General features: G+C 40.3%; 1 protein-coding gene across 1 annotated transcript; it reads right to left on the bottom strand.

Annotated features, from left to right (window-relative positions):
* Positions 1–6,536: 6,536 nt before the first annotated feature.
* lbh (LBH regulator of WNT signaling pathway) lies at positions 6,537–21,865 on the bottom strand. The gene is made up of 3 exons (XM_041812253.1): positions 21,583–21,865; positions 15,279–15,381; positions 6,537–9,116 (listed from the first exon to the last, which is right to left on the bottom strand). Exons 1-3 carry the CDS (start codon positions 21,609–21,611, stop codon positions 8,895–8,897), a joined length of 354 nt encoding a protein of 117 aa, XP_041668187.1. The 5' UTR covers positions 21,612–21,865; the 3' UTR covers positions 6,537–8,894.
* Between the last annotated feature and the right edge of the window lie 2,585 nt (positions 21,866–24,450).

Here is a 24,450-nt window from a genome sequence, read left to right on the forward strand (position 1 = left end):
TAACTTTGATGCAGATGTAATAAGGTAATGCTAGGCATAGTTCAGTTCAAGGTTTAGGCCTGACAACCTACAAGACATAGACCAAACGTCCTCTCTTCTTGGAAGCTTTTAACAAGATTTTGGAGTGTTTCTGTGGATATTACTGCCCATAAATTTTGGAGAGCAATAATGAGGTCAGGCACAACTTCCTCTCAGATGTACGTCGCTTTGGACAAAAGCGTCTGCTATATGACGTAACATTGTAACACTGTAATCATGTAACATTGTAAAATTGTAGCATTGTAATATTATAACATTGTAACACTGTACCACTGTAACAATATAACATTATAACCCTGTAATGTCATAACACTGTAAGATTGTATCACTAACACTGTTACACATACATTGTTACATTATAAGACTGTGACATTGTAATATTGTAACACTAACATAAGACGAACACTGTAACACTAAGTTTGTAACATTTGCAACATTTTGCAACATTTAACTCCTTACGTTGTAATATTGTAACTATGTGACATTGAAATGTTATTACATTGTAACTCTGTAATATTGCAACACTGTAACATTGTAACACTGTGACACTGTACAACTGTAACATTGTAACACTGTGACAGGAACATAGTATCACTGTAACTTTGTAACGTAATATTGTAACATTGTAACACTGTAATGTCGTAATGCTGTAAGATCATTACACTGTTACATAACATTGTTACATTGTAAGACTGTGAAATTGTAATATTGTAACACTGTAACACTGTAACATGGTAACACTAACACTGTAACACTAACGTTGTAACATTTACCACCCTTACATTGTAACATTGTAACATTCTAACAATGTGACATTGAAAATGTATTACATTGTAACTGTAACATTGCAACACTGTAACACTAACATGGTAATATATAACACTGTAACATTGTCACACTGTAACATGGTAACATATAACTCTCTAACATTCTAACACTCTAACATTTAACACTGTCCCATAGTAACATTGTAGGACCGTAGCATTATAACACCTTTACATTGTAACACTATAACATTGTAACATTTAATATACAAGGTGCAGTTGAGCTGTTGTCCTAGTGTGTGAACTATTGCACATGATCAACTTTGTTCATGAATATTTAAACTTTTTTATAAATATTTATTATTCTATCAATAGTGTTACAATAAATATTCTTAATCTACATTAATACATCTCCATCAAAAGCTTGTGTACTAAAGTGGGCTGGTCTGAGCGGTGAAACTTCAGGACTGAAAATGAATCTCACTCTGGCCTTGTTTTTACGTAAGAGACATAAAGATATGATTTAATCACATCATTTACAAGAGTAGAATAATATATCTTTTCAGAATCATCAAATACTGTTTAATACTGAGTACGTCTTTTAGCAGCATAAAAGCCTATATCATCTAAATTGTGTGTAGATCCTGTTTGGTCTAGGAGAGTTTGTGACCTTTTTAACCTGTGTTTAAGCAATGATTAAAAAATTCAGATATCTCAAAGTGGACTAACAAAAATCTTTCTGACTTGGACAGGTGCACATGCCGGGCCCCATCTGGGTGAGGAAAGGTTTTCCAGGCCTTTTAAGGAAGCCATTATTCTGTGATGTAACTGAAAATTCCTGCAGTTAAACTTTGAACTGTCCAGATTATGGAAAAATTGTTTTCATGAACTCCTGTTCACACTTCTTTCAGCTCGCAGTTTGAGATTTAACGTCTTCATTCATGTTTGTGAGGTCAAAGGGCCCCGTCAGGATTTAAAAATAGATGATGAAGACTACAGAGAAGACAGACTATTGTTAGTCCAGGTGTGCGCAGCTCAATCTTTGTCTTACTGAAATATAAACCAAACCCAGAGCAAGCCACTTCATGCCTGCGCAGTTGGCTCATTGTAACGTGTAATTACACACCCTATTACTTTGCTTTATGTGTCATTTTCAGTCTTTACTCAGCTGTGCCCTTGTGCACAATAACCTGTCACTCTGTTTCTGTGACATTTACTCTGTGTTGTCCTCTTTTGCTTTGTCATCCAATTACTGGCTCCTGTAAGCCTGACCGTAACGAGGCTTACATGAGGTCAGAGTGATGAGAGGATCGTAGCATGACTGTGGCCTCAATGAATGACAAGCATTTCTGCAGCAAATGTATCACAGCAGCAAAGCCCTGCAGGCAGGTTAATTTTTTTCTTTCGCTTTCTACCCACTTCCCTAAAATGATTCCAGGATGTCTTTTTCTGCACGTCAGAAACCCCAGAAATATTTAGCATAAAAAACAGATCTGTTAACATCTCCAGTCCCAGGGACAGTTGGAAAATAAATACTTCAGAAGCTTAACATATGTGTGGACACAGTAGTTCTGTCTCTTAAGGCATTAATAAGGCTACTTCTTGTAAGGCTCAGAGCTCTTTGAAGATGTCTGGAGTTGCAGTGATGCTTGGGTGTCAAGGGTGACTCACTATTTAATTGCAGCTGCTTTGCAAGTTATTAACTGCAGTTTAACAAATTTCTTTGTGAGTCATAGGCCTAAGAAGAGTCAAAGATAACAGCGGCTAAAATGTCAGAATGCAATGAAAAGTTGCTTCAGGGCCTTCCTTTCATATCTCTAAAAGCCACTGAATTTCAGGACCTGCTTTTATTAAAACTGAAGCATATTGCTTTCTCACTATTACTTTCTTTAAACATATTTGAAAGTCAACGCAGAGTTCAGAGTTCTCCAGCTGACGTCACAAGACTGCGTAGCTGGATGCGAGTTCAGCGAGTGTCTCTGAGGAGAACTGCGTCTGTCCTCTTCTAACTTGTGTTTTTTCCTTTCCGTGATCTCATGACATTTTCCACTGAGATCAAGGAGCAGACGTTAAAAAAAAAAAAAAGATAAAGGACATTTCTTTTCTTGAAGTAGCCCCCAGACACACTCTGCTGCTGACCGTTATCAACAAAGTGGTTATTAATAACTCTTTTTTTCCCAGGAAGAAGGAAGTGGAACAGAATGTCAGCTTATTGTTCCCCTTCCAGGAAGTGACCGTAAGACCCTGAAAGTACCACCTTGGCAAATCTGTCAGGCCTGAAGGACCCACAGCAGCAGCCCTGATGGACCGTTCCCAGTACTGAGCGATCAAACCTGACCCTGCGGGTCACTAATACAGCAGCAAATCACCTGAGAAGTTTCCGTTGTAACAGTGATCACAAAGCTTTCTGTTTATTCCTGTAAATCCCCTCGTTCCCCATTAGAACTTTTCCACTCAACCACATTTTATTAGTCCTGTATCATTGTGGTGAGTGTTTATGGGCAGAGCGTGAGGAGCTGCTTCCACATGCTTTTATATCGTGTGTTATCCTCATTTTGGTGACTGTTAAAAGGTTCTTAGGTCAAAACAATGTTCTTAAAGTCAGAAAGCATCATTAAAACACGTCTAGATTAGGAATTTAAAGCTGTTAAGCACTAAGGAATTATAAACCCAAATCCAAAAAAGTTGGGTCGTTGTGTAGAATGTAAATAAAAACAGAAAGCACTGATTGTCAATCTGATAAACCCATATTATATTCACAATAGAAAATTAGGGACAGGGCCGTGTTTACCATCATGTGGCATCCCGTCTTATTTTAACAACAGTCTGTAAACGTCTGAAATTAGGAGACCAGTTGCTGGAGAGGAATGTTGTCCCATTACTGTCTGATGTAAGATTCCACCTGATCAACTGTCCTGGGTCTTCTTCGCTGGATAGTTTTTGTTCTAAAGTGCTCACAATGTTTTCTGTTGGGGAGAGGAATGTCGTCCCATTCCCTGAAAGAGACATTGTCTGGATGGGAGCATATGTTGCTCTAAAACTAGCTAATGTTACATGCTAATTCAGGAAAGGGTTGTCGATTGTGTTTTTGCATCAAAACTTCATTAGCCATGCACTTTTTTTTTTACCTTATTGACATTTATTCATGTATAGTTAATCATTTACCTTGTTTACTTCCTGTGGTCAGTTGTGCCAGCTCCCCCCTCAGTGTTCACAATTTCTCAGGCCAATTAAAATGAAACCGAAAGCAACTCCAGGCCTGAAGAGTGAGGGAGGGGAAGAGTCAACTCATCTGGTGCTGCATTCACTTACAATCAGACATTAAAATCGTGAAGTTTGATGGGCTATAACTTTTCATTGCATTCAAGGCTGCCAAGCGGGGGTGGCAAAAACCCTTGTCCATTGCAACACCAGATCCACCCCGGTGGATCTGCCCCTGGCAGTGTTTGCTAATCCTCAAAACATTCAATGTCCACCACTGAAAACAGCTGTAGGTCTTTTGGCAATATATATATATATATATATATATATATATATATATATTGCTCTATATATTGCTATATATATATAAGTCTTTTGGTCTGGCTGGATTATGCTCCTTGCATCTTTGCAGATCTTTGAGGTAATGATTTGCCAAGTGGCCCTTTGCATTACTCGTATTCCCCATCTCAATGTCACCAGTCTGTCAATGTCTGCTTATTGTTTTTATTTGACCATCATCTTTTCTCTTTATTTCTTGATGCTGGAAAACCAAAATGCTTCATATTTAAAAGCCTCCATAATCTCAAGAACTTCAGTGGCTCAGGTCTCCTCACAGACTGATTCTCCCTTGCCACTCATAGTATATAAACTACACTTCTTGCCCTGAAGACCTACCTTTTGAAACAATCACGTCAACGACAACATCGAGATGCTTCTGTCACCATGGTATCAACAGTATTGTTACATCTCAATCTACTTTTCAGCACTGATAGTGCCTTTCCAGATGTGTTATCTGCCCTCGCCATAGGCACTAATGCAACCCCACACCAATTTAAAATTTTGATTCATCTGACCACAGAACAGTTTTCCATTTTTCCTCAGTGCTTCTGGATTCTGTATGGCTTCTTCTTTGCATGATCCAGCTTTAACTGCCATTTGTGGACATCTGTTGACAGACACATTTGAAAGTGTTACTGCACCCATGCCGTGATTTCCAGTGCAGAATCATGCCTTTTTTTGATGCAGCACCCCTTGAAGGCACAAAGATGTCATTTTCAGTGTTGAACCTCTGCTCATCTATACTACTGAGAGACTCTGCCTCTCTTAAATGTTTCTTTCATACCCATTCATGTTACTGATGTTACCTTTATAGCTGCAAAATGCTCCTCCAGCTGTTTTCTATTAGTACCTCTTACTTTTCCAGCCTTTTGTTGCCCCATCTGTAGATTTTTGAGAGCCATCAAATGAAAAAAAAACATAAAATGCTTATATATGTGACCAAAGACAGATGAAGTTCCTGCAAGTCGGCATTCTGGTGGTTGAGAAAATGGATACAAAGTCGTTTTCTTCAAAATGATCATTTACCATTTTTTCTCATTTTATGCAAGTCTGACATTTAAACTACTCATTTGATGAAAAAAGTAACACAAATGTGATATTTAAAAGCGTTAATTTTGTGTTTAAAAATGCCCTATTCTCGCAGTTGCTGCAAAGATATTGAGGGGAGGGGAAAGCGAAACTGCGGGGTGATAATTGGCCACTCAGTCTGCCATTGTCCCCAGTTTCGCCCATTGAGATGGACAATAACAAACACCGCATGGCTCAAACGCCACCCCCCTCAGCACGTAACTACAGCTGTTTGTAGTTATCACCTTTAACAACAAGCCTTAAGATGCACCCTGCAACAAAGAAAAGTAGAAGAGATGATGAAGAAGCAGCAAGAGTTATCAACAGACTTCGGACTACTTCAAGGGCAAGTTTGATGATGGCGGATTTGCTTTGGGAATATCTTGATGAGCGTCACCAGTCCGATTCAGAAGCTTGGTTTGGGTGCACTTTATGTAAATGTGGCTCTATTGTTCACGGCCATCACCTGGCCTGCCTGAAGGTAGGAGAAGTCCTGAAACTTTGAGCCTGTTTTTCTCAGAGCAAACAGGAACTAGAAGTTAACATTCAAATGAGCATATCTTTGTAAAATATTCTCAGATTAAGGTGTATGATACACCATTAGAAAGATTGGAATCTACGCTTTCATAATGTGTAAAAAACTCAAAAATGACCTCGGACGACTTGCAGGGGGTTTTTACCAGCTTTGGTCACATATTTCAGTTCGAACCTCTGACGTGTTATGTTCTATTGTGGATAAGATAGGGGTTTTTGAGATTTGCAAATACTTGTACGGTGCCCCTCCAACTTTTCTGGAATTGAGGCTGCAGATTTTGCTGCATGGAAGTGTGTGCAAGTTGACAACAGGATGTAGCATGTGGCTTCTTCTCGCTTCTACATGTCTCTGATACATGCATCTGTATTCAAAGAGATTCTGTGTGAGAGATGCAGAGCAGGAAGTACTGAGTTTTTTTTTTCTAACCACTGCAGGTGAAGCAAGTGGTTGGGGGGGGGGTTCACATAAAGGAAAATAAAAGTAAACACTGAAGTTTAGTCTCTTGGTAACCATACTTGGAGTGCCCCAGTAAAAGCTGTACTGTAAACACGACAAAGACAATTCTCACAAAAGAGTCACGCAGTTGGATAGCAAATTCAAATGTTTATTTACAGCCTCTGTGTGTCACAGAGAAAAGTGGTCTAAATACAAAAAAAAGAAAACAAAATCAAGAGAAAGATGGTGGCTAATCTCCCTGAGCTTTACAAAAACAGCGTGGGACCTGTAGGTGACTGACAGGAGAAACGAGAGAGAGAGAGATATTCTGTACACAGCCCTAATGCCACTCAAATGAGAAACTACAAAAACATAGACATACCGCAGTCATGCTTTTACAACAGTATTTCATATTGTGCCGTTTCCACCAACTGACTTACAAGAATTGTTCCACAAACGTGTTGATATTTAAAGAGTGAAGAAAAGAACACCAAGTTTTGAGACTGCAATACAATTAAATGACAGACAATACTACCAAGATTTCTCAAGAACAACTTTTGGCAAATACAGGACTATCAGTGTTGTGAAAATGAGCTCAATACACTTTTATATATTGCCTTATGAAGCTGTGAATTCTGTCCTACTATGTTTTTTTTGTGGCCTGAACTTTACAAAGTATGGCTGTTTCAAAATAAAAGGACAGGAAGACTTACAGCCAGATCAGACTACACAATTATTTAGTCTTTTACAATTGCACCATGTTAGACTACACATCTTCTGCTGTGAGGTCATTAGTTTCTAACCTTTTTCCTTTAGACCCCCCCTACAGGTATCCAAGAAAAGCTCAGACCCCCCAGGACCCACTTTGAAAAATTAAGTGTCAATTTGAATAGTTTTCACTGACCAAGTCCCAACATAAGCTTAAATACGCTTGTTCTAGCCAGATCTACATATAAGCTGTCCATTATGATGGCATATTGGGGGCACTTAAAAAATAAAAGATGGAGGATCTGTTAAATTTTAGGGGGGGGATTTTCATTTCTTAAAAGTTGCATCTGAAACAAAACTTGAAATTTTGGAGATTGTAAAATCAAAATTAGCTGATTATGTGGGTGAAAATCAGACCAAAGAAAGCCAATTTTCTTGCACAAGTCCTCCAGTTTCAGTGTGCTCAAGTGGCACTTCTTATGGGACTAATCAGTGAGAAAATACTTGTGATTTTAGCTCTGAATTAAGAGGAGACATTTCTATTAACTGGGGTTACCCAAACATTGACTTTGGTTTCTTTTAATTTCAAGACTTGTAGTGGGCAATGAAATTATTATTATTTTTTTTGCAGTAAAGCAATCGGGTCAAATCTGGCTTAACTCGTGTAGTCTGATCTGGCCTTATGCAGCCAGCCAACTTTAAAGTTCAGGTGTGTACAGCTCAGAGCCAGTCTCAGTCTGTCTTAAATGGAAATCAATCCCCGGGTACAAACAAGAGCAGCACAACGCAAGGCCTCACAGTTTGGCTCACTGGGAACAAGTATTTACACATCCTTCATTGGGTCTGTACATCTATTATAAAGCGCTTTATCAAATATTACACTTTCAGTCATTAATAACTCTTTTTTAAACAATGCAGCTTTCTTTTCTCTGTCACCCAAGTTCATTTTGTCATAAGGCTTAAAGGAGGCCATCCCGATGAGAGGATAATAATGTTGACTGAGCCCTGACAGCAAAACAAGTATTTGTACAATGACTGATTACATTAAAAGTAGGTCATGCTGGTTAATTTTCTCTTGTTTTCATTCTCACCTCTCTAAAATGATTTCTGTTTAGATGAATCTTGTTCAGGGGCACCAGGATTATTTTGCACAAACACCCACTTCTCAAATCACAAAACATTCACGTCTCAGAAACAGATACACGGACAGCAGTGGCAATCACGATAATCAACAGATCAATCCAGAAATTGAACACAGGTACAGACGGTGTACTTGAAGACGATAATCCCACAGGTGCCACAGATGTTCTGCATGCCAGTCTCTGGGGTCATGACGCCAGCCATTTTGGAGATAAACACAGAGCAGTTGCAGCCCCACTGCAGTGCGAGAGCTGTCCATGGAGCTCAGAGCTGCCAGCGTCCAATAGGACACCTCTTCCAGGCGGAGACACACACGGTGACAGGCATGGTAAGAAGAAAGTGTCGGTTATGAGTGTGTGTGTCTGTTCTTTCCAAGTCTGATTAGGTGAGTTTGGAGATTGGGAGGATAATTCATCATGTGAGGGCGGTGTGATTCTTGTGTGTATTGCTTCTCTTGTGGGTGTGATGCTTTGGTGTCGAGGGCGAGATGGTATCATGAGACACTGAGCGTGTCTGAGTCTGTCGGAGGAGCGGTGGAACCAGTGTGGAGAGAGAGAGAGAGAGAGAGAGAGAGAGAGAGAGAGAGAGAGAGAGAGAGAGAGAGAGAGAGAGAGAGAGAGAGAGAGAGAGAGAGAGAGGGGAGTAAGGATGCTACAGCACAGCCTTTAATGCTGTGAATTCTGTATCGGCTGTCCGTTTGGGATACTGCCGTTGTGCTGCTCATCTTCCTCATCTTCCTCCTCCTCTTCTTCACTGACGAGAAATTCCTCTGGAGGCCAGCGAAGCTCCCCACTCTCTACCTCTCCCTCTGTGGGCTCAACCACGATGGACGGCAGGCGATCTTTGAGCTTACAGCAGCGGTCGAAGTCTGAGGGGTCAGGGAATATCTGAAAGAAAAGACAAAGATAGAAAACTGGTTATTTATTTGGAGCTAACCTCGGTTATGCTGCATTTTTTTTTGCAATTCTCTGAAGCCCCATTCCCAGACAATGGAAGTCTGATTCATGAGATTTGAGTCATAACGTGAACCATATAAACCCTACAAAGTGTTTTCTACATTCTAACCCACAAATTCCACATAATCTGCCTGTGCCACGTTCCTGGCGCGCAGCAGTTTACTCTGATTGATGGTATGCAACTCATCCACTGGATGTGTTTGTGGATCCAGGACAACTGCAGCACTGTGCAGAACTTTCAGGCATGTTTGGGCCAAAACTTAAGGCCACAGTGAGGCGTAGATGTGGCGAGTGATCTGGCTGAGGGCACTGTCGGAGAAAGGAGGATTAAGACAACCCTGGTCATGCTCTGGATGTCTTTGTTTATTACCAGGGGCATGGGAAAATAACATTTTGAAAAAATAATGAAGCCCATATCTTTAGGGGGGAGTGAGTGGTGGACATGGAAACCAAGCACGGCCTCGGGTACATCTAGGCAACTAGTAGGATTGCAACGACCTCCAGATCGTGCTGTAGATGATACAAGAACCTGAAAAACACCAGCAGTCTCAGGGTGTTTTACCAGGGATGAAAAGACTCAGACAAAAGAGATGCCAGCAAGCTTGACCTTGGCTGCTGAGCAACACGTGTCAACTGGTGTCGCGCTCAAATCAGTACATTGGAAACATAAAAAGTTTACGTTTTCCAGAAAGGATGTGCGATTTCATACAAATTTGTTTTCATCCGTAAAGTTAGCTTTTCTTCATCCATGATGTCTTGTTACCCTTATGACACTGACTGGTAACCTGGGTTTTTAGTCACAGGATGAGACGTAATCTTGATACAATGATGAGATATGCACGTTGGAGTCTGTGCATTATGTTGTATTTTGAAATTGACTGAATGCCTTGTAGGTGGGTGCAAGCACACCCTTCCCCTATCCAAGCATGCTGCTGTGACGTCACAACGGTTCATCATCGTTTGGGCCGCTGCACCAAACTTTGAAATAGAGGGCAGTAATATGCTAAGATGAGTCTAAAACTGCCAGAAATTATAAAAGAAGAAGAAGATACTTTGAAATACCTAGGACAACAGCATGGATAGGCATGATGAGAGTGGACAGCAAAACCAAACAGTGCTTCTTATTCTGCTGGTGGAAGAAACAATGCTTACTTTTCAACAGCTATTTAACATCATCGACTCAAAACGCTGTGCCATCAGCTCTGAATGCACCTCAAACAAGCAACTCTGCTGTGGTAGAAAAGCAAATCCCCTGCCATGCTGGGCCGCAGTGCCGAGTCAAAACAAGTAGAGTCAACCTGCTCAAAGTAATGGAAAAGCCCCAATAGTTGATGAACAAATCACTTTTTGGATCGATTTAAGCATGGGTGGTCACAAACTAACATGGATGTCTGAAATCTGAATTCATTAAATATTTACTAGGGCTTTCAAAAGATTACAATTTTTAAATCACGATTAGTCTCACAGTTTCTGTTATTAATAGCGATTAATCACATCCACTTTATGCCATCTTAAAATTACACTTTTTGCAACTGAAACTGCTCTATTCTCATTTTGGATTTTTCTACTGTCTCTACCAAAGGGTAACTGACTTCCTGTTTGCATACAGACTCCCTTTTAAACAGAGACTGAAGATTTTAACATGAACTTTAGCATAGAAAAAGGGACTCATTATGGATTGCAAAGGAAATGCAAGGTGAAGATGACTTCTTACTTGTCCACTGAGCTCTCTGGGAGGTTTTAAAAGTGAAATGAGACATTATGGGGCAGTGGCTGACTTATAGTACATCACTGTGGCTGCAGGGGGACATGGCTTAACCAAGAGTGTAATAAAAGGCCTAATACGCCTGAAATTAATTGCAATTAAAGAAAAAAATTGCACCATTTGTGGACTTTGATTAATCGTGATTCATCTTGACATCCCCATTATTTACCCATTAGACTTTAACACAATATTTACCTCTTTGATTTCTGGTAAAATGCATTTACGTCAACAAGTTGTTGAAAAAAATTTCTTGACATTTATAGTTCTTGTTCCTGGAATGTTTATAATAATTTCCAAGACATTTTTTTCCAGATAAATCTATCACCCTGCAAGTGCAGACCAATTTAATTCTTTGAGCTGCACAGTATTATGCCACATAACAATAATATGGTATATTTAATGCTAGACAGGCTAAGCGATACCAGAGTTGCTCTAGAGCATTTCTGAAGTGTTGCAGGAACAACTATAAGGTTAACCACTGATAAGGAAGTGATGTGAGGTCTACACATCTGTGAATGGAAATGCCAAAATCCCGGTGGCATACCTGTTCTGACCTAGTCCACATTCTTCCTGTAGCTGTGCAAGCTTTCCACACTGGACTCACCCAAAAACTGTTGCACAAGCAGGAGTTACATCAGTGGCTCTGTTTGGGTAAATGAGGCATGTCCACTGAGACTTACGGTAAACGCTGCATCATGTTTAATCTAAATGCTTTGGAAGGCATTGTGCCAAGCAGCTAGTAGCTGCTTACTAACTCATTCCAGTAGCGCATCACCCAATACCCGGAAGATTATACAAGAGCATAATCATGGCATTTCAAATCAACAGTAAGCTAAAACACAAAAGGTGAAAGGTTTACCGGAACATGATTTGTGTACAAATAGAGCCTCCAACCCTATAAAAGTCAACATTTAGAGCTGACTACTTTCTGTTCCCTCAGAAATGGAAAAAAAGGGTTTTGGAGAGATAATGAAATCAGCGGATAGCTACAAATCCAGGCTGATATGTTCCCTTATAAACGCAATGTAGCACTCACAACAGTTTGGATCTAAAGTAAAGGGCATGAGAGACGCTCTGACAGGAGAGATTACAAGCATTCCCTGTCCCGGCAAGATTGGACAACAACCTCAAACTCTCTCTGTTCTCAGGAACCGGAGAGACGGCCCATGGGGGAAAAAAAGGCTGCCACTCCTGGTCCAAGAACAGCATTTTTTGCTGTTGTTTGGATAAAGTGGATGAATATTTTTAGACCTGCATATTTCACTCCAAGACACTGGAAGGGGGGGGGGGGGGGTGATGTCGCTGTCTGGGCAAAGAGCCGAGTGGAAAGAAAGAATTAGATGAGGCAGGAGAGATAGACGGGATCCAGCTGTGTCCGAGCCTCCGAATTCCAGAGGAGATGGATGAGAAAGGAGGAAAAACACAAAGAGCTATAAATACGCCTTATGAATTTGAGAGTCTGTCAGGTTATGAAAGCATGTATGCTTCTATCAGCAGCTTTAACATCCTCTGAAAACAGCTGCTTATAGAGCCGCGCCAAGAGGTGTGATTAGAAGTGTGTAACTGTGAGAGAGCTCGTCTGTGAACAAGACTAAAGCCTGCATGGATCTGCATTTCCGGGCACGCATCGCCAATCCTCACAGTGCGTCAGCACCGAGGGGAGGTAGGCAGGGAGTGACCTTGCCTTTGGACCCCTCGCTAACACATGTCATAACTTGTTTCACCTCCAGGGGCAGAGAGCGACGACACATCATCAGCCAGGCACAATGGCGGCTATTTTGGGATCTTCTGGGGGTTGTGGAGGGTGCATACTATACGCCTGAATCATGACGCTAGGATGATAAATCAGTACATTAGTAACTATTTGCTCATCCATCTCCACTCCTAGAACACATTCATCTCTAATACCTTTTATAGGTGCAGCTGGAATTAAACAGTCACGCAATATGTGTCAAAGCTCCCAGCATGCATAACAGTGGAAGTGAGCAGAGGAAGAATCACGCTGTTGGGGACCTTGAGGATGAGGAAATGCAGAGTCAGGACAGGAATAGTGGAGAAGTAACACCCTCCTTTCCTTCCACTCCCCTCTCATCCTCTCCGACAGACTCACAGCTGGGGTGCGAACAGAGAGGGGAGGAAGCCGGCCTCTTCCCCTGGGTCAGCCTACATCCTCAGTCTACATACTGTATGGCACTGACACACTATTGTGTAATATGTCGGAAAGCATGAAAACAAATCACATTTGTACTTTCTAAAGAACATCTTTAAAAAGAAAGCAGACCTGTGAAATGTAGGAGGAGGAAACTTGCTCCAGAATATTTAAGTAGCCATGACCCAAGTGAAACTCTGGCCCACTGCTTAAGTTGCACTTTGACTCATCAACTTCCTGTCCTCGTCTGAGTGGATGGACAAACACTTGACCGTAAAAGACATTGAAATAGATATCACTAAAATAGCCTCCTTGTTCTTTTTGCCCACACTTCTTACATATTTGACATTCAAAAAGCAGCAGCTGTCTGTTTAAGTAGATGCGCTTCCATGAAGGTCTTGTTTAGCCGACAGTGAGACAATGCTGCTGGCTGCACCCTGTCAGAAACACCTGATGGCCGCTCCTCTCGTCTCTCTGAATCTTGGAGGTTTATTTGTGTACCAGGCTGCAGAAGATTACAGGCCTGATTTACATTTTCTTTAGGAGTTCAAAGAATGACCAGCTTTTACCTCAAATGCCCTCTTTCTGACATCAAAGGGTAAAATAATCAATGTAGGAGGCTTTTGTAAGATTTTAGCCACACCTGGTAATTACTGAATTCAGGTGTGTCAATCAGACCTGTTTCCACAGGTGTATAAAATCATCACCTAGCCATGCAGTCTCCACCTGCAAACATTAGTGATCCTAAATGGGTCGTTCTGAAGAGCTCGGTCACTTCAAGCGTGGAACTGTGATGGATGCCACCTCTGCAGTTTGTGAATTTTCACCCCTGCTGGATATACCACATAAAACTGTAAATTCTATTACCATATTACTAGAAAGTGGAAGCATTTAAGAAAAGCAACAATGAAGAGGAAGAGCATGTGAAATTGTAGAGGCTATGCGTAAAAGTCTCCAACGCTGATTCTAGAGCTGGAAAGTTTTGAACTTTCACTGGGATTAATGTAAGCACAAAAAACTGTGCAGCCAGAGCTTCACATCACCAAGTCCAATACCAAGCATCACATGGAGTGGTGTAAAGCACACCGATACTGGACTGTGGAGCAGTAGAAACCCCACTTGCATGCCTGGCTGCACTGTACCAACTGTGAAGTTTGCTGAAGAAGGGATAATGATATGGGGGTGATTTTAAGGGTTTGGGCAATAACCCCCCCCCATCTCCAGTGAAGGCCAATCTTAATGCTTTAGCATACCAAGACATTTTGGACAATTTTAGGCTTCCAACTTTGTTGCAACAGTTTGGGGAAGGCTCTTTTCTATTCCAACATGACTGTGCCCAAGTGCACAAAGCAAAAAGTACTAAGACATGGTTTGATTTGACTGGCCTGCACAGAGCCCTGACCTCAACCCCAATGAGCACCTTTGGGACGAACAAAATGAATAGGCACAAATTCCCAGATAAAACACTCCAAAATCTTGGGGAAAGCCTTCCAAGAAGAGTGGGGGCTGTTACTGCTGCAAGGGGGGGGGGGGGGCAACTCCATATTAAAGTACATGCAAATACAACCCCTGTTGGTGTAATGGTCAAGCAGCTGAATACTTTTTTCCTTGTAGTGTATATCAATTCATACAGAAGCTCTTCTGTCTTTACTTGCAGGAAAATGGGACAGAAGTGGTGTTATACTGTAATACCTGAACATGTGTAGTTGTGTATTGTGGCGTATATACACAGGTATCTGGAGTAAACCCCCTGTTTACACTCCTCTGATGCATATCATTCAGTTCTATGTGGCATTTTTAACTCAGGATATCAAAGGCATGACCCACCTTTCTTTGTCTTTAACGGTTACCCTCATTAGTTAGAGGGGTAAGCCAATCAGATGTAGAGTATGGCCATACTTTGTGGTTATCTGGGACATCTAGCAATGCAAATACATATGGTAGCCCTACCTCATCATAATTTCATAATGACCCTTCCTTACTACCTAAAGTCAAGCTGCAGAAGGTGGTGGCCAACAAATACATAAAGCTTATTTTAAGGTGAACTAAATATGAAGGAGCAGGCCATTTGCTGGATGTGTCACTATAAAAACTGGGGCCTAAATAATGGGTTTTAAGGGTATACCCATTTCTGCAGACACCACCGTGTGCGTAGGTGTTTTATGTACGACTGTCCTACCTGGAAGGAGAGTCTATCCTTGCTGGGGCTCAGCCTCATGTCCTCCATTGGGGTGCTATTGATCATCACCTCAGTCATGTCTCGGCCGGGCACAAACACTGGGCTGCAGGATTGGGAAAAAAAATGCTTCATTAGCTACTGAATGAGTTCCATAAAAGGAGGAAGAAACCCCTAAATAAGAAGTTCTGTGTGCATTGGTTTAAAGTAAATATCTCAACAACTGCGCATGACCTTTATACCATCAAAAAGGTTCATAAGCACCGACTCATGATGACTGGAAATGTTTTTACTTTGTGGTCTCTGCTTACAGATAAATAACTTTCAAGTTAGAACATTTTCAGCCAACTGATACTAAAGTATTTGCGATTAAACCTCCTTTATGTAATGACATAATGACAAACTCAACATACTTCATAGCCATCAGGGCATTTATTTGTATGAAATGTCTGGTAAGTTTAAAGTGTGCACAGCCTGACCACAGCAAAACCCTAGCATCCATCAGATCTGTGCTTTGCCGTGCTTCTGCACTGCAGAGCTGCACAGCTCATGCTGCTGCTTGCATAAGGTGGCCGTGTCTAAATACAGGATGATGTGCTCCTGCAGCAGAGACCAGAGAACACAGTCATTGTGAGAGTGTACTGGGGGCGTGCTGTGGTATTTGACTCTGGTGGAACTTGATGCTCTCAGTTTCAAAGCTCGGCCAAACTTTCCATTTTAGATGAAAGTAACAAGAGGTTGTTTATCCATATCTGTGTGCTCACTGTCCAGCATTGTCGTAGTAAAGATTAAAAAACCCCTTGAAGCAGGTCCCAGGACCTACATAGACCCAGTCCTGAGATGAGAAGCTGAGAGGCCTTCTCACGCTCTCTATTTAAAGCCAGCTGCCTTGTGGTCAGTGGCCGCAGGCTTGTGGTCTGTGTGGTCGCTGCTATACGGAACAAAGAAAACACTCGCTCATATCCTCACATTATCCCATTCATGGATGGGTTTTTTCAGGGAGATGTGTGGGCTTCACTTGACCTACTTTGCATCTTAAATAAAAATGTTTATTTTTGGATACGGCAGAATTGTGGAAAATTATATGCTGGTAGTGATTGAAATATGGTCCTAAAATAAGCAGCGATTATGTGAACGTATTCCAAAGAATTAATTCAACCATCCAGAGCAGTCTTATTCATCAATCAAAACACTCAGGCTTTAAAGTCTATTAGATAAACAGGAGAGTGAATCTCAGCATTTGATGCAGAAGTCCCTTCAGACATTAAAGCGTGTCGAAACCTACAATACTCCATCTGCATTTACAACATGACGCCCGCTGGAATTTCTAAGTAAAGCACAGCTGAATATTTGTGTCTCACTTTATGACTCATTCAGAACTCATCGTACTGAAAATACCTTCCATGGAGTGTTCTCTATCTCCATGTTTACTGACACATTATCATAAACTGAGAAAATAAAGGCCTGTTGGTGTCTCTAACAGAGTCTCACGGCATGTTAGGTTTAATATTCAGGAAAAAATAGGGCTGGGTTTATACAAGGTTGAATTATCTAAGCTTTAAAGAAGAAATCTGTCTCTTTATGGTTCAGGTTCTAATGATGCCGTTGTTATGTTACCAAAGTTAGCGCTAACTCAAAATCGCTCTAAAGTCTTTAAGAAATGTTGATATGATGCAAAGCTATGGACAAACGGACTGGGAGGAAAATTTCAGCCCTGGCATTTTTTGAGTAATATAGGTGTGTGTGTGTGTGTGTATGTATATATATATATATAAAAACACTGATTTGGCCCATTAACAGTTCAACCAAAGTATTCTCTCAAACTATTACAAAGCTGAGGATAAACACTATAGACGTATAATTAATACATGATTTAATGACAAAAATTAAATCATATAGGCCCTAAAGTGCATCATCCCAGCAGTAAATTGCCCTTTATTCCAGACTACTAGTTCAGCCATGCGAAGGATTCCAATGGCTGCACTACTAGCATTGAAAATAATTAAAACCACAATTTTTGATTCCAAGGCAATTTCAGCTAAAAATAAATAAATAAATAAATAAATAAGGCCCTTCAATCATTGCTTCAAATCTGCAGTTTTTAAGTTTTAACAGCAAGTGTAAGCCATTTTCCATATTTGACATGAGGTGAAGTTGGATGCTTTTTTGCCTCATTTCCAAAAATGATAATGCAGACAATTTAAAGTTGTAGCTCATTATTAACATATTCAAAGTTGTGATAATCCCCTCCAAGGAAATCAAATTTGCATGTAGCATATGAAAAAACAATTCTTTTTTTTGTATTTACATCACAAACAATGGGTTTATTGCACTTATACTGGCATTGCAAGTGTTGAATTTCTATATATTAATCAATATTTTATATTTATTATCAGGTCTGATCTTGATTAAAAATTAATGTACAAAAAAGGTGGATTTCATTTTTTTTTTTTAAACCATGTAGTATCTTAATTGTTATACATGTATGGCATCCATTTCTGGCCACCTACAAGATGAGTGTAGCAATTTATCAAAATCTTAAAGTTTACAAAAATAATAAAGTATAAACGTGAAAAAATCTTGGTCATTATTTCAGTTTTTGTGTTTTTACCCCCCAAACATCGGGATGTTTTTCACTTAAATTGCCCTTTAATTGGTTAAATTGCCAAACATTAATAAATATTTGATACTTATGATCAGGTCTGGGCTTGATTAACAAATTGGTGGAAAAAAGTGGGAAAAGATTTAATGCATTTTTAGTGCCATTTATGTATGGCTCCCATTATGGCCATTAAGCTATACCCTGAGTGGAACAGTTTATTAAAATCTTAAAATAAAAAAAATGTGAAAATCAAAGATGTTGCTCATTTTTTACATATTCAAGGCTGTAAAAATCCCCTTCAAGGAAATCCAATTTGCATGTGACAAAAAATATTTCATATTTTTGTGGGGGTTTTTTTCCTTACAAATATCAGGGTTCTGCACTCAAGCTGGCATATTAAGGGTTAAATTCTAAAATTCTAATATTATACTAATAACATTTGATATTTATGAGAAGAGGAATTATTAATACCCTGCCAGCTGGATCAGTTTTTCCATCCCTAAATTTACAGAAACTCGCTGCTTCTTTAATGAAAACTGTGACATCTCAGTAAAGCAGCACCAAAGATGAGAATATTGAGGTTTCTAGTTAAAGCAACACCGAACCATTCAGACAACACAGCATACTTGGTCGAAACAATACCCGGATATCCAAAAATAAAACCCTTGAAGGATATGAGGGTCTGACATGGAAAAAATAATGTCAGCTGGGGCTGCTCTTGAACTTATTCCATCCTTGAGCATGGGGGAACAGAGAGGGCGAGGCCGGTATGCAAAAAGCAGCAGAAGGAGGAGGAGGAGGAGGAGGAGGAGGAGGGGAAGAAAGGATGAACGGTGACAGTGAAGACCTGAGCAGAGGAGGAAGAAGAGCGCACAGAGGGAGGGGAAAGAAAGATAAACACTCAGGCCTTGCCAGTCATATTTCTGTTCGGGGATCGTATAAACATCCTGCTCGGCTAAGAATAACAGAACATCGGCCTAATAAAACATAAAGGGGCACAATGAGGAGGAAGTGGGGGTGCAGGAGAAACAAGTCGACCTGGGAGGAAACAAACACAAACTGACCACAGTTACATCTATTACAGCTCCAAGTGTCAGGCAGCAGGACAGAGTGTCCCTCTCATAGAGGGGAATAGTCCTTTATTAGGGGGGAGGTGTTAAGTGTTCTATAAGTAACAAACCTGTGCTGTGCATGTGTTACATAATGGACCACGGCTCTTTGACTCGGGTCTATGCCCATGATTGATGCCTATGAACAATAACCATAGGTTAATGTGAGATGCAGGAGTGGCAGATGGCAGCTAACCTGTTTACCTCCTGACCCAGTCCAGATAATACGCACCTGGTCCTGCCAGCTTCCTAATGCCATGTCCAGCCAGGTAAAGGCTGCTCAGACCTGTAGCATGCAGGTCAGAAGGATTTAACTCATTGTTGATTAACGCTTTAGCTGATGAGTAACTTTTAAAAGTGAGAAAAAATTACCCAAAAGTCACAGGTCCTAGCTCCTTAAATATGAACATTTGGTCATTTTTGCTCTTCCTTAAAAAACTATGCTGACTTTTATGTTTTAAGTGATGCAGGCATGATATCTGACTTTAAACGAGTAATTTTCACTACATGCAACAATAAAAACAATCACTCTTGTTGCAGTCCTGCAAGGTTATGCAATATTTTAAGGGCTAAAATTGCATAAGACATGTCCAAGAGTTAATCACTAGTCCTTTCCAGTGCATGATTGAAACTACTGGACCACTCACCACTACCATATATGAGTATGAACACAATGTTGGATTTTTATTTCTAACTCTGGATTACAACCACTGGATGTGAGGTCAAATAGGACCAACCATGCTGGGTCTAAAAAGCCCCCCTTCTCAATTTTGTTTACGTAAAACATCTACCTAACCTGATTATAAAGGTGAGCATACTTCCTGAGGATATTACCCAAGTATGACCCTCAGTTCATCCACCTGTCACAGGTTTTAAAAAGGAGGGCAAGGCTGTGCTACCTTCATACATGTCTGTACTGTAAGTAGCCTTTAAGTGGCCTCAGCAACAATCTCACTGCACAAGAGGGGTATTTGCATCCTGCATTGTCAACATTGTTTCCCCCCCCTTCTGCTCGCCATCCCACAGTTCTTACTACTGTCATCGTAAATATCTGCCTATGTGGCAACAGGGCGAAGATTTCCACACAGCTCTGCAGGTATGCGTGTAGGTGGGTGGTGCAGGAATGAGTAACAGCCCAGTGGAGTGAATGAGTTGTGCATGAGACATCTGATAAGAGTGTTTGAGTATTGATTCATGCTTTTATTCTGAAGGACTCTGTAGTTTTGGCACCAGGTAATGACTATCGGCAGGTAAGATAGGATGGACAGGCAAGGTGAATGGTTTTTAACCAGGACAGCATTAGTCAGGAGCATGCCAATTGTTAGTATGAAAAATTTGCTGAATAAACACAAAATAAAGCATGGACATTGACTTTTAGCTCCTGCATAAGATCCAAAATCAGATAGTTTCTTGATTTTGGTAATTACAAAATGCATGCAAACTCCAGCACACTGTCCACATTGCACAAAAACATTCACAAAATTTTTTAAAAGTAATGTTGGCAGGGTTTCCTATGACAGATTTAGTTAAGCTTGTCTCCCCCCAGTACTACTGCTGAAGAAAGAAGGAGACGGCAAATTTGAGGTATCTACTGTGCATCAAAGTACTGGAAATTCTGACAACCATGAATCCTGAAACCAGTCAATTTCAGTTTGAGTAAAGTTTTCTTTAAGTGCTGTTGTGCAAAAAGTAAGTCAGAGTGCAGACGATAACAAGGCTTACGTGGATCCTGCAGCATGCAAATCTTAAAAAAGGATCCTGTAACTTTAGAGTCTTCCAACTCTGGATAGAAATGAGTTATAAAGTGATGAACAGCAATGTTTGGGGAAGATTAGGGGGGAAAAAAAAGCATTGTGCGGTTACAGTAAAGCAGTCGATTCTAAACTTCCTGGTAGAGACAGCCAGGAGCCCTTCGTTTGAGCTCGCAAAACAATGTCACATATCCTCTCTACAGACAGGAAAGGCAGATAAAACAGAATTGCTACAAGGTGCATGCAGAGTTGTGCATCGAGAAGAAGAAATGAAGGATTTATGATGCTGACTGGTGGAAAAAAGTCAACCTGATAATAGATATTAGTAACAGATAGGAGCAGAGAGCATCTGTCCTTCTCCAGTTGCACTGCACCTGCAGCACTGGAGGATGAGAGCAGTGTCGTATTCCATCAAAATGCCTGAGGATACAGGAAAGTGAGCTTGTGTGCCCTCTGGTACAACAACAACAACAAAAAAAGGAATTATAGTACATTTATCCCTAAATAGAACACACTCTGTGGAACCACAATGACCTTTCTGGACTGGCACATGCAGCAAGTTGGGCTGACAACCACTTTGCCTGGAACTACAATTTTCTGTCGCTTTCCTCCCTCTCTTTGTGATATGACATTTCGAGTTTCAGGGGCAACACCCCACAGGAGAAAATCTCAAAGGAAACAGGAGTGGGTGTAGCAACAAAGGGGGCATCACCGAGGAAAAGGAAACCTCAACTATATATAGGCGAGCTCATTTATCCTACCTGTAAAGTTAACGAGTAAAGTGTTCGATAGAAGGGAGCACAGACAAAGAAAGGTGCAGCAGGTAAAAAGAGTCGCGTACTCACCAGTAAATCTGCGGGGAGAATACAGACATGAATTCACACCTGCTGTTAATTCTGCTGATTAGAGAACTTAATTACAGCCTCGCGCTTCTCTCTTCTTTGTTTCCCCCTCGAAGGAAGAACAAGTCTCTCGCGCTGAGACAGAAAGTAACACCGCCAAAACTCTATGACAACAACTCGAGCACAAAAGCACTGCTTTTAAAATCGGTTCGTCTGATCAGCACTACACTTGAGTTGACTTTTTATATAAGAGGCGTGTGCTTGCTCCACCACAGACACACCTCCTCCCCGCACGAGCCCAAAATCCTCAATGGCAGCTCATTATCAGCGGCAGCCAATGAGAGCGCAGGTGACTCGAGCGGATCCGCCCCCTCGCCCTGATGACGACAGCAGCGGCTGAAAGCGCTCATTGGGAATGGACAAGGAGATACTGCATGATGCCACTGATTTGTAGTCTCCAAGGCAACAAAATGACAATCTTACCTCCTCTTGAATGACAAAAATGCACACCGATTGGCCCGTTAGGTATTCCGTGACATTTATCCAAATGAGGAGAGGGGAGGAGGGAGGGCTCCTCTGCCCGGACTCATTCACAAATATATTCCAAGGGCAAGTCAATGTCTGCAGATTTTAGCAGTGATGCATGCTCCTCCTGTTTGGTTTTCCTATTATTGCATAACAGAGGAAAAACAAGCAGGCGTGCATCTGCAGCTGAGAGTTTCGATAATTTTAAAGTTTAATCCACAAACAATGAAATAACCCTATTTTAAATTGTTTAATTTTAGTTCAGGAACTGTGTGACATAGTTCACAGACTTCTTATATAATACTTAGTTACCTTTTTCCTTTATGTTTGAACTGTAAATTCGACTCAGTTCAAGCAGGTGCACAGGACGCTCTCCAATTCTGAGAGTAGATCGTGAAATGCCTGTTACCCTCTACTGCCACCTAGTGTCGAAAGATCATGATAGTAAATATGCAGGGTGTGTATTTTAACCCTCAGCTGGAGTTAGAGAAATTGTTACACATTAAGGGTGTAAGTGGGCAAAAAAATAGCAGCACACACAAATAAGAATAAAAATAATATACATTACCAGTCCCCCCATCATCTTATGAATTCCTTTTTAAAATCAACCTCAGACCTAAATATAAATTTTAAAAACATATATGTAATTGTTAGATTTTCTTTCTTTCTTTTCTTTCCTTCTTTAATTTTGGGAAATGAACCCTATTAATGCCAGTTTAAGTTCAAAAATGAGTGTAATGGAAAAACACATTTTTTTTTTATATATATTTCATGTAAACTGGCTTTTCCTGAAGAGGATTATGACAGCCTTAAATACTAATAATGAGCACCAACTTGGATTTTCTGCTTTGAAAATAAGAAAATTAATAAATTATTAAATTGTTGCACTCTGTGTAAGTAGGCAAAAATGGCTGCATGCATAAGAAATGATAAGAAATATTTATCAACATTTTTTTCCAGCTTTGTTGCATTTTTTAAAAAAAAATAAGGACAGACCTGATCATGAAATCACAAATCAGTTTCTTTTTTTTTTTTTTTTTTTTTTGGAGGATTTTTAACCTTACAATGCCAGTATAGGAGCAAAACTCTGATTATTTATTATATATAGATATTTGTATTTACTCCATGCACATTGAATTACCATGAGGGGGTTTATCACAGGATTGAAAATGTTAATAAAAAGCAACATGCATTTCTTCAATTTTAAGACATCTATTAAGTAATACACTAAGGGTGCAAGTGGCAGAAATAGCAGCATTCATGTATAACAATAAGAATTAAGTAAATAAAAAATACACTCTTTTATGAACATTTTTCTATTAATATCAGACCTGATACTAAATGTTGAATACTTCCTTTAAGGAATTCAACCCTTGCTATGCCAGTTTAAGTGCAAAACCCCTGATTTTTGTAATATAACAAACAAAAAAATGTATGCATTTATTTTGAAATATGAAGATATTAATTCATTACTACACTTAGGTGTAACTGGTGTGACAAATTATTAATTTTTCTTTTTTTCTTTTTTAATTTAGAAATTTAACTCTTCTAAATCCAATTTAAGCGCAAAACTCTGATGTTCATAATGTAACATAACACCCACGTTCAAAAACGTGTACATCTGCGTCAACTCACTAACGTCATGACGCAAATACGTTTAAAGGCGTTTGATTGGTGCAATGCCCCTCATAGTGGTAACAGGTCAGAGGTTAGTTTTATAGAACTTTGCAAGTGCTGAACTGTTTCTGCGTTAGATTGAGGAGGAATGTGAGGCTTTATTGCCAAATATCGACCCTTCAGATGAGGATGCTGAACTTTTGGAAACAGAACAAAAGTCTACACAAACTGCCAGTGGTGACACCTGCCAGGTTTGGAGGTTTCCTCCAGAAACACTGAACTTACTGCTCTTTTGACGATGCTTATCCAGTACTGCATATTTCGGTTAAAATCCTAACTGGAGAGTATGACGGTCAAACGTCTGAGTGGACTAGCACTGTTGAACATCCAGAAGGATACTGGCAGAGGTGAGGAGGCCGTTCTGAGAGTTTACGCACCGGAGAGACGACGATATGACTTCTTTTAGGTAGGAAAGCAGTTTAATTTCATCACTCTTTTTCCTCATCTGCTTGTTACTGTTAGCAGTGACTGATAACGTTTTGTCCAGCTGTTGCAGTTTTCTTTGTTGCTCCATTTCTTTCTTTGCTTTTCTCAAAGTAATGATACCAAATGTAGAATCAGCCCCCTGCTTCTTGGAATGCTTTACTTCACGTTGTAGTATTTATGTAGTATTTAGCAGCTGTCTGTTGTTGTAAGAGCTCCGTGGTTTGTCTGGGTTTTGGTGCATCG

This window comes from Cheilinus undulatus, linkage group 18 (assembly GCF_018320785.1).
Source record: "Cheilinus undulatus linkage group 18, ASM1832078v1, whole genome shotgun sequence".
Lineage (NCBI taxonomy): Eukaryota > Metazoa > Chordata > Actinopteri > Labriformes > Labridae > Cheilinus > Cheilinus undulatus.

Coding starts and splice junctions, on each gene's coding strand:
- lbh (XM_041812253.1), bottom strand. CDS start 21,611: ATGTCTGTATTCTCCCCGCAGATTTACTG. Junction 15,382..21,582: donor TTCTCCCCGCAGATTTACTG/GTGAGTACGCGA, acceptor CCAATCCTGCAG/CCCAGTGTTTGTGCCCGGCC. Junction 9,117..15,278: donor AGGATAGACTCTCCTTCCAG/GTAGGACAGTCG, acceptor CTTTTCTTTCAG/ATATTCCCTGACCCCTCAGA.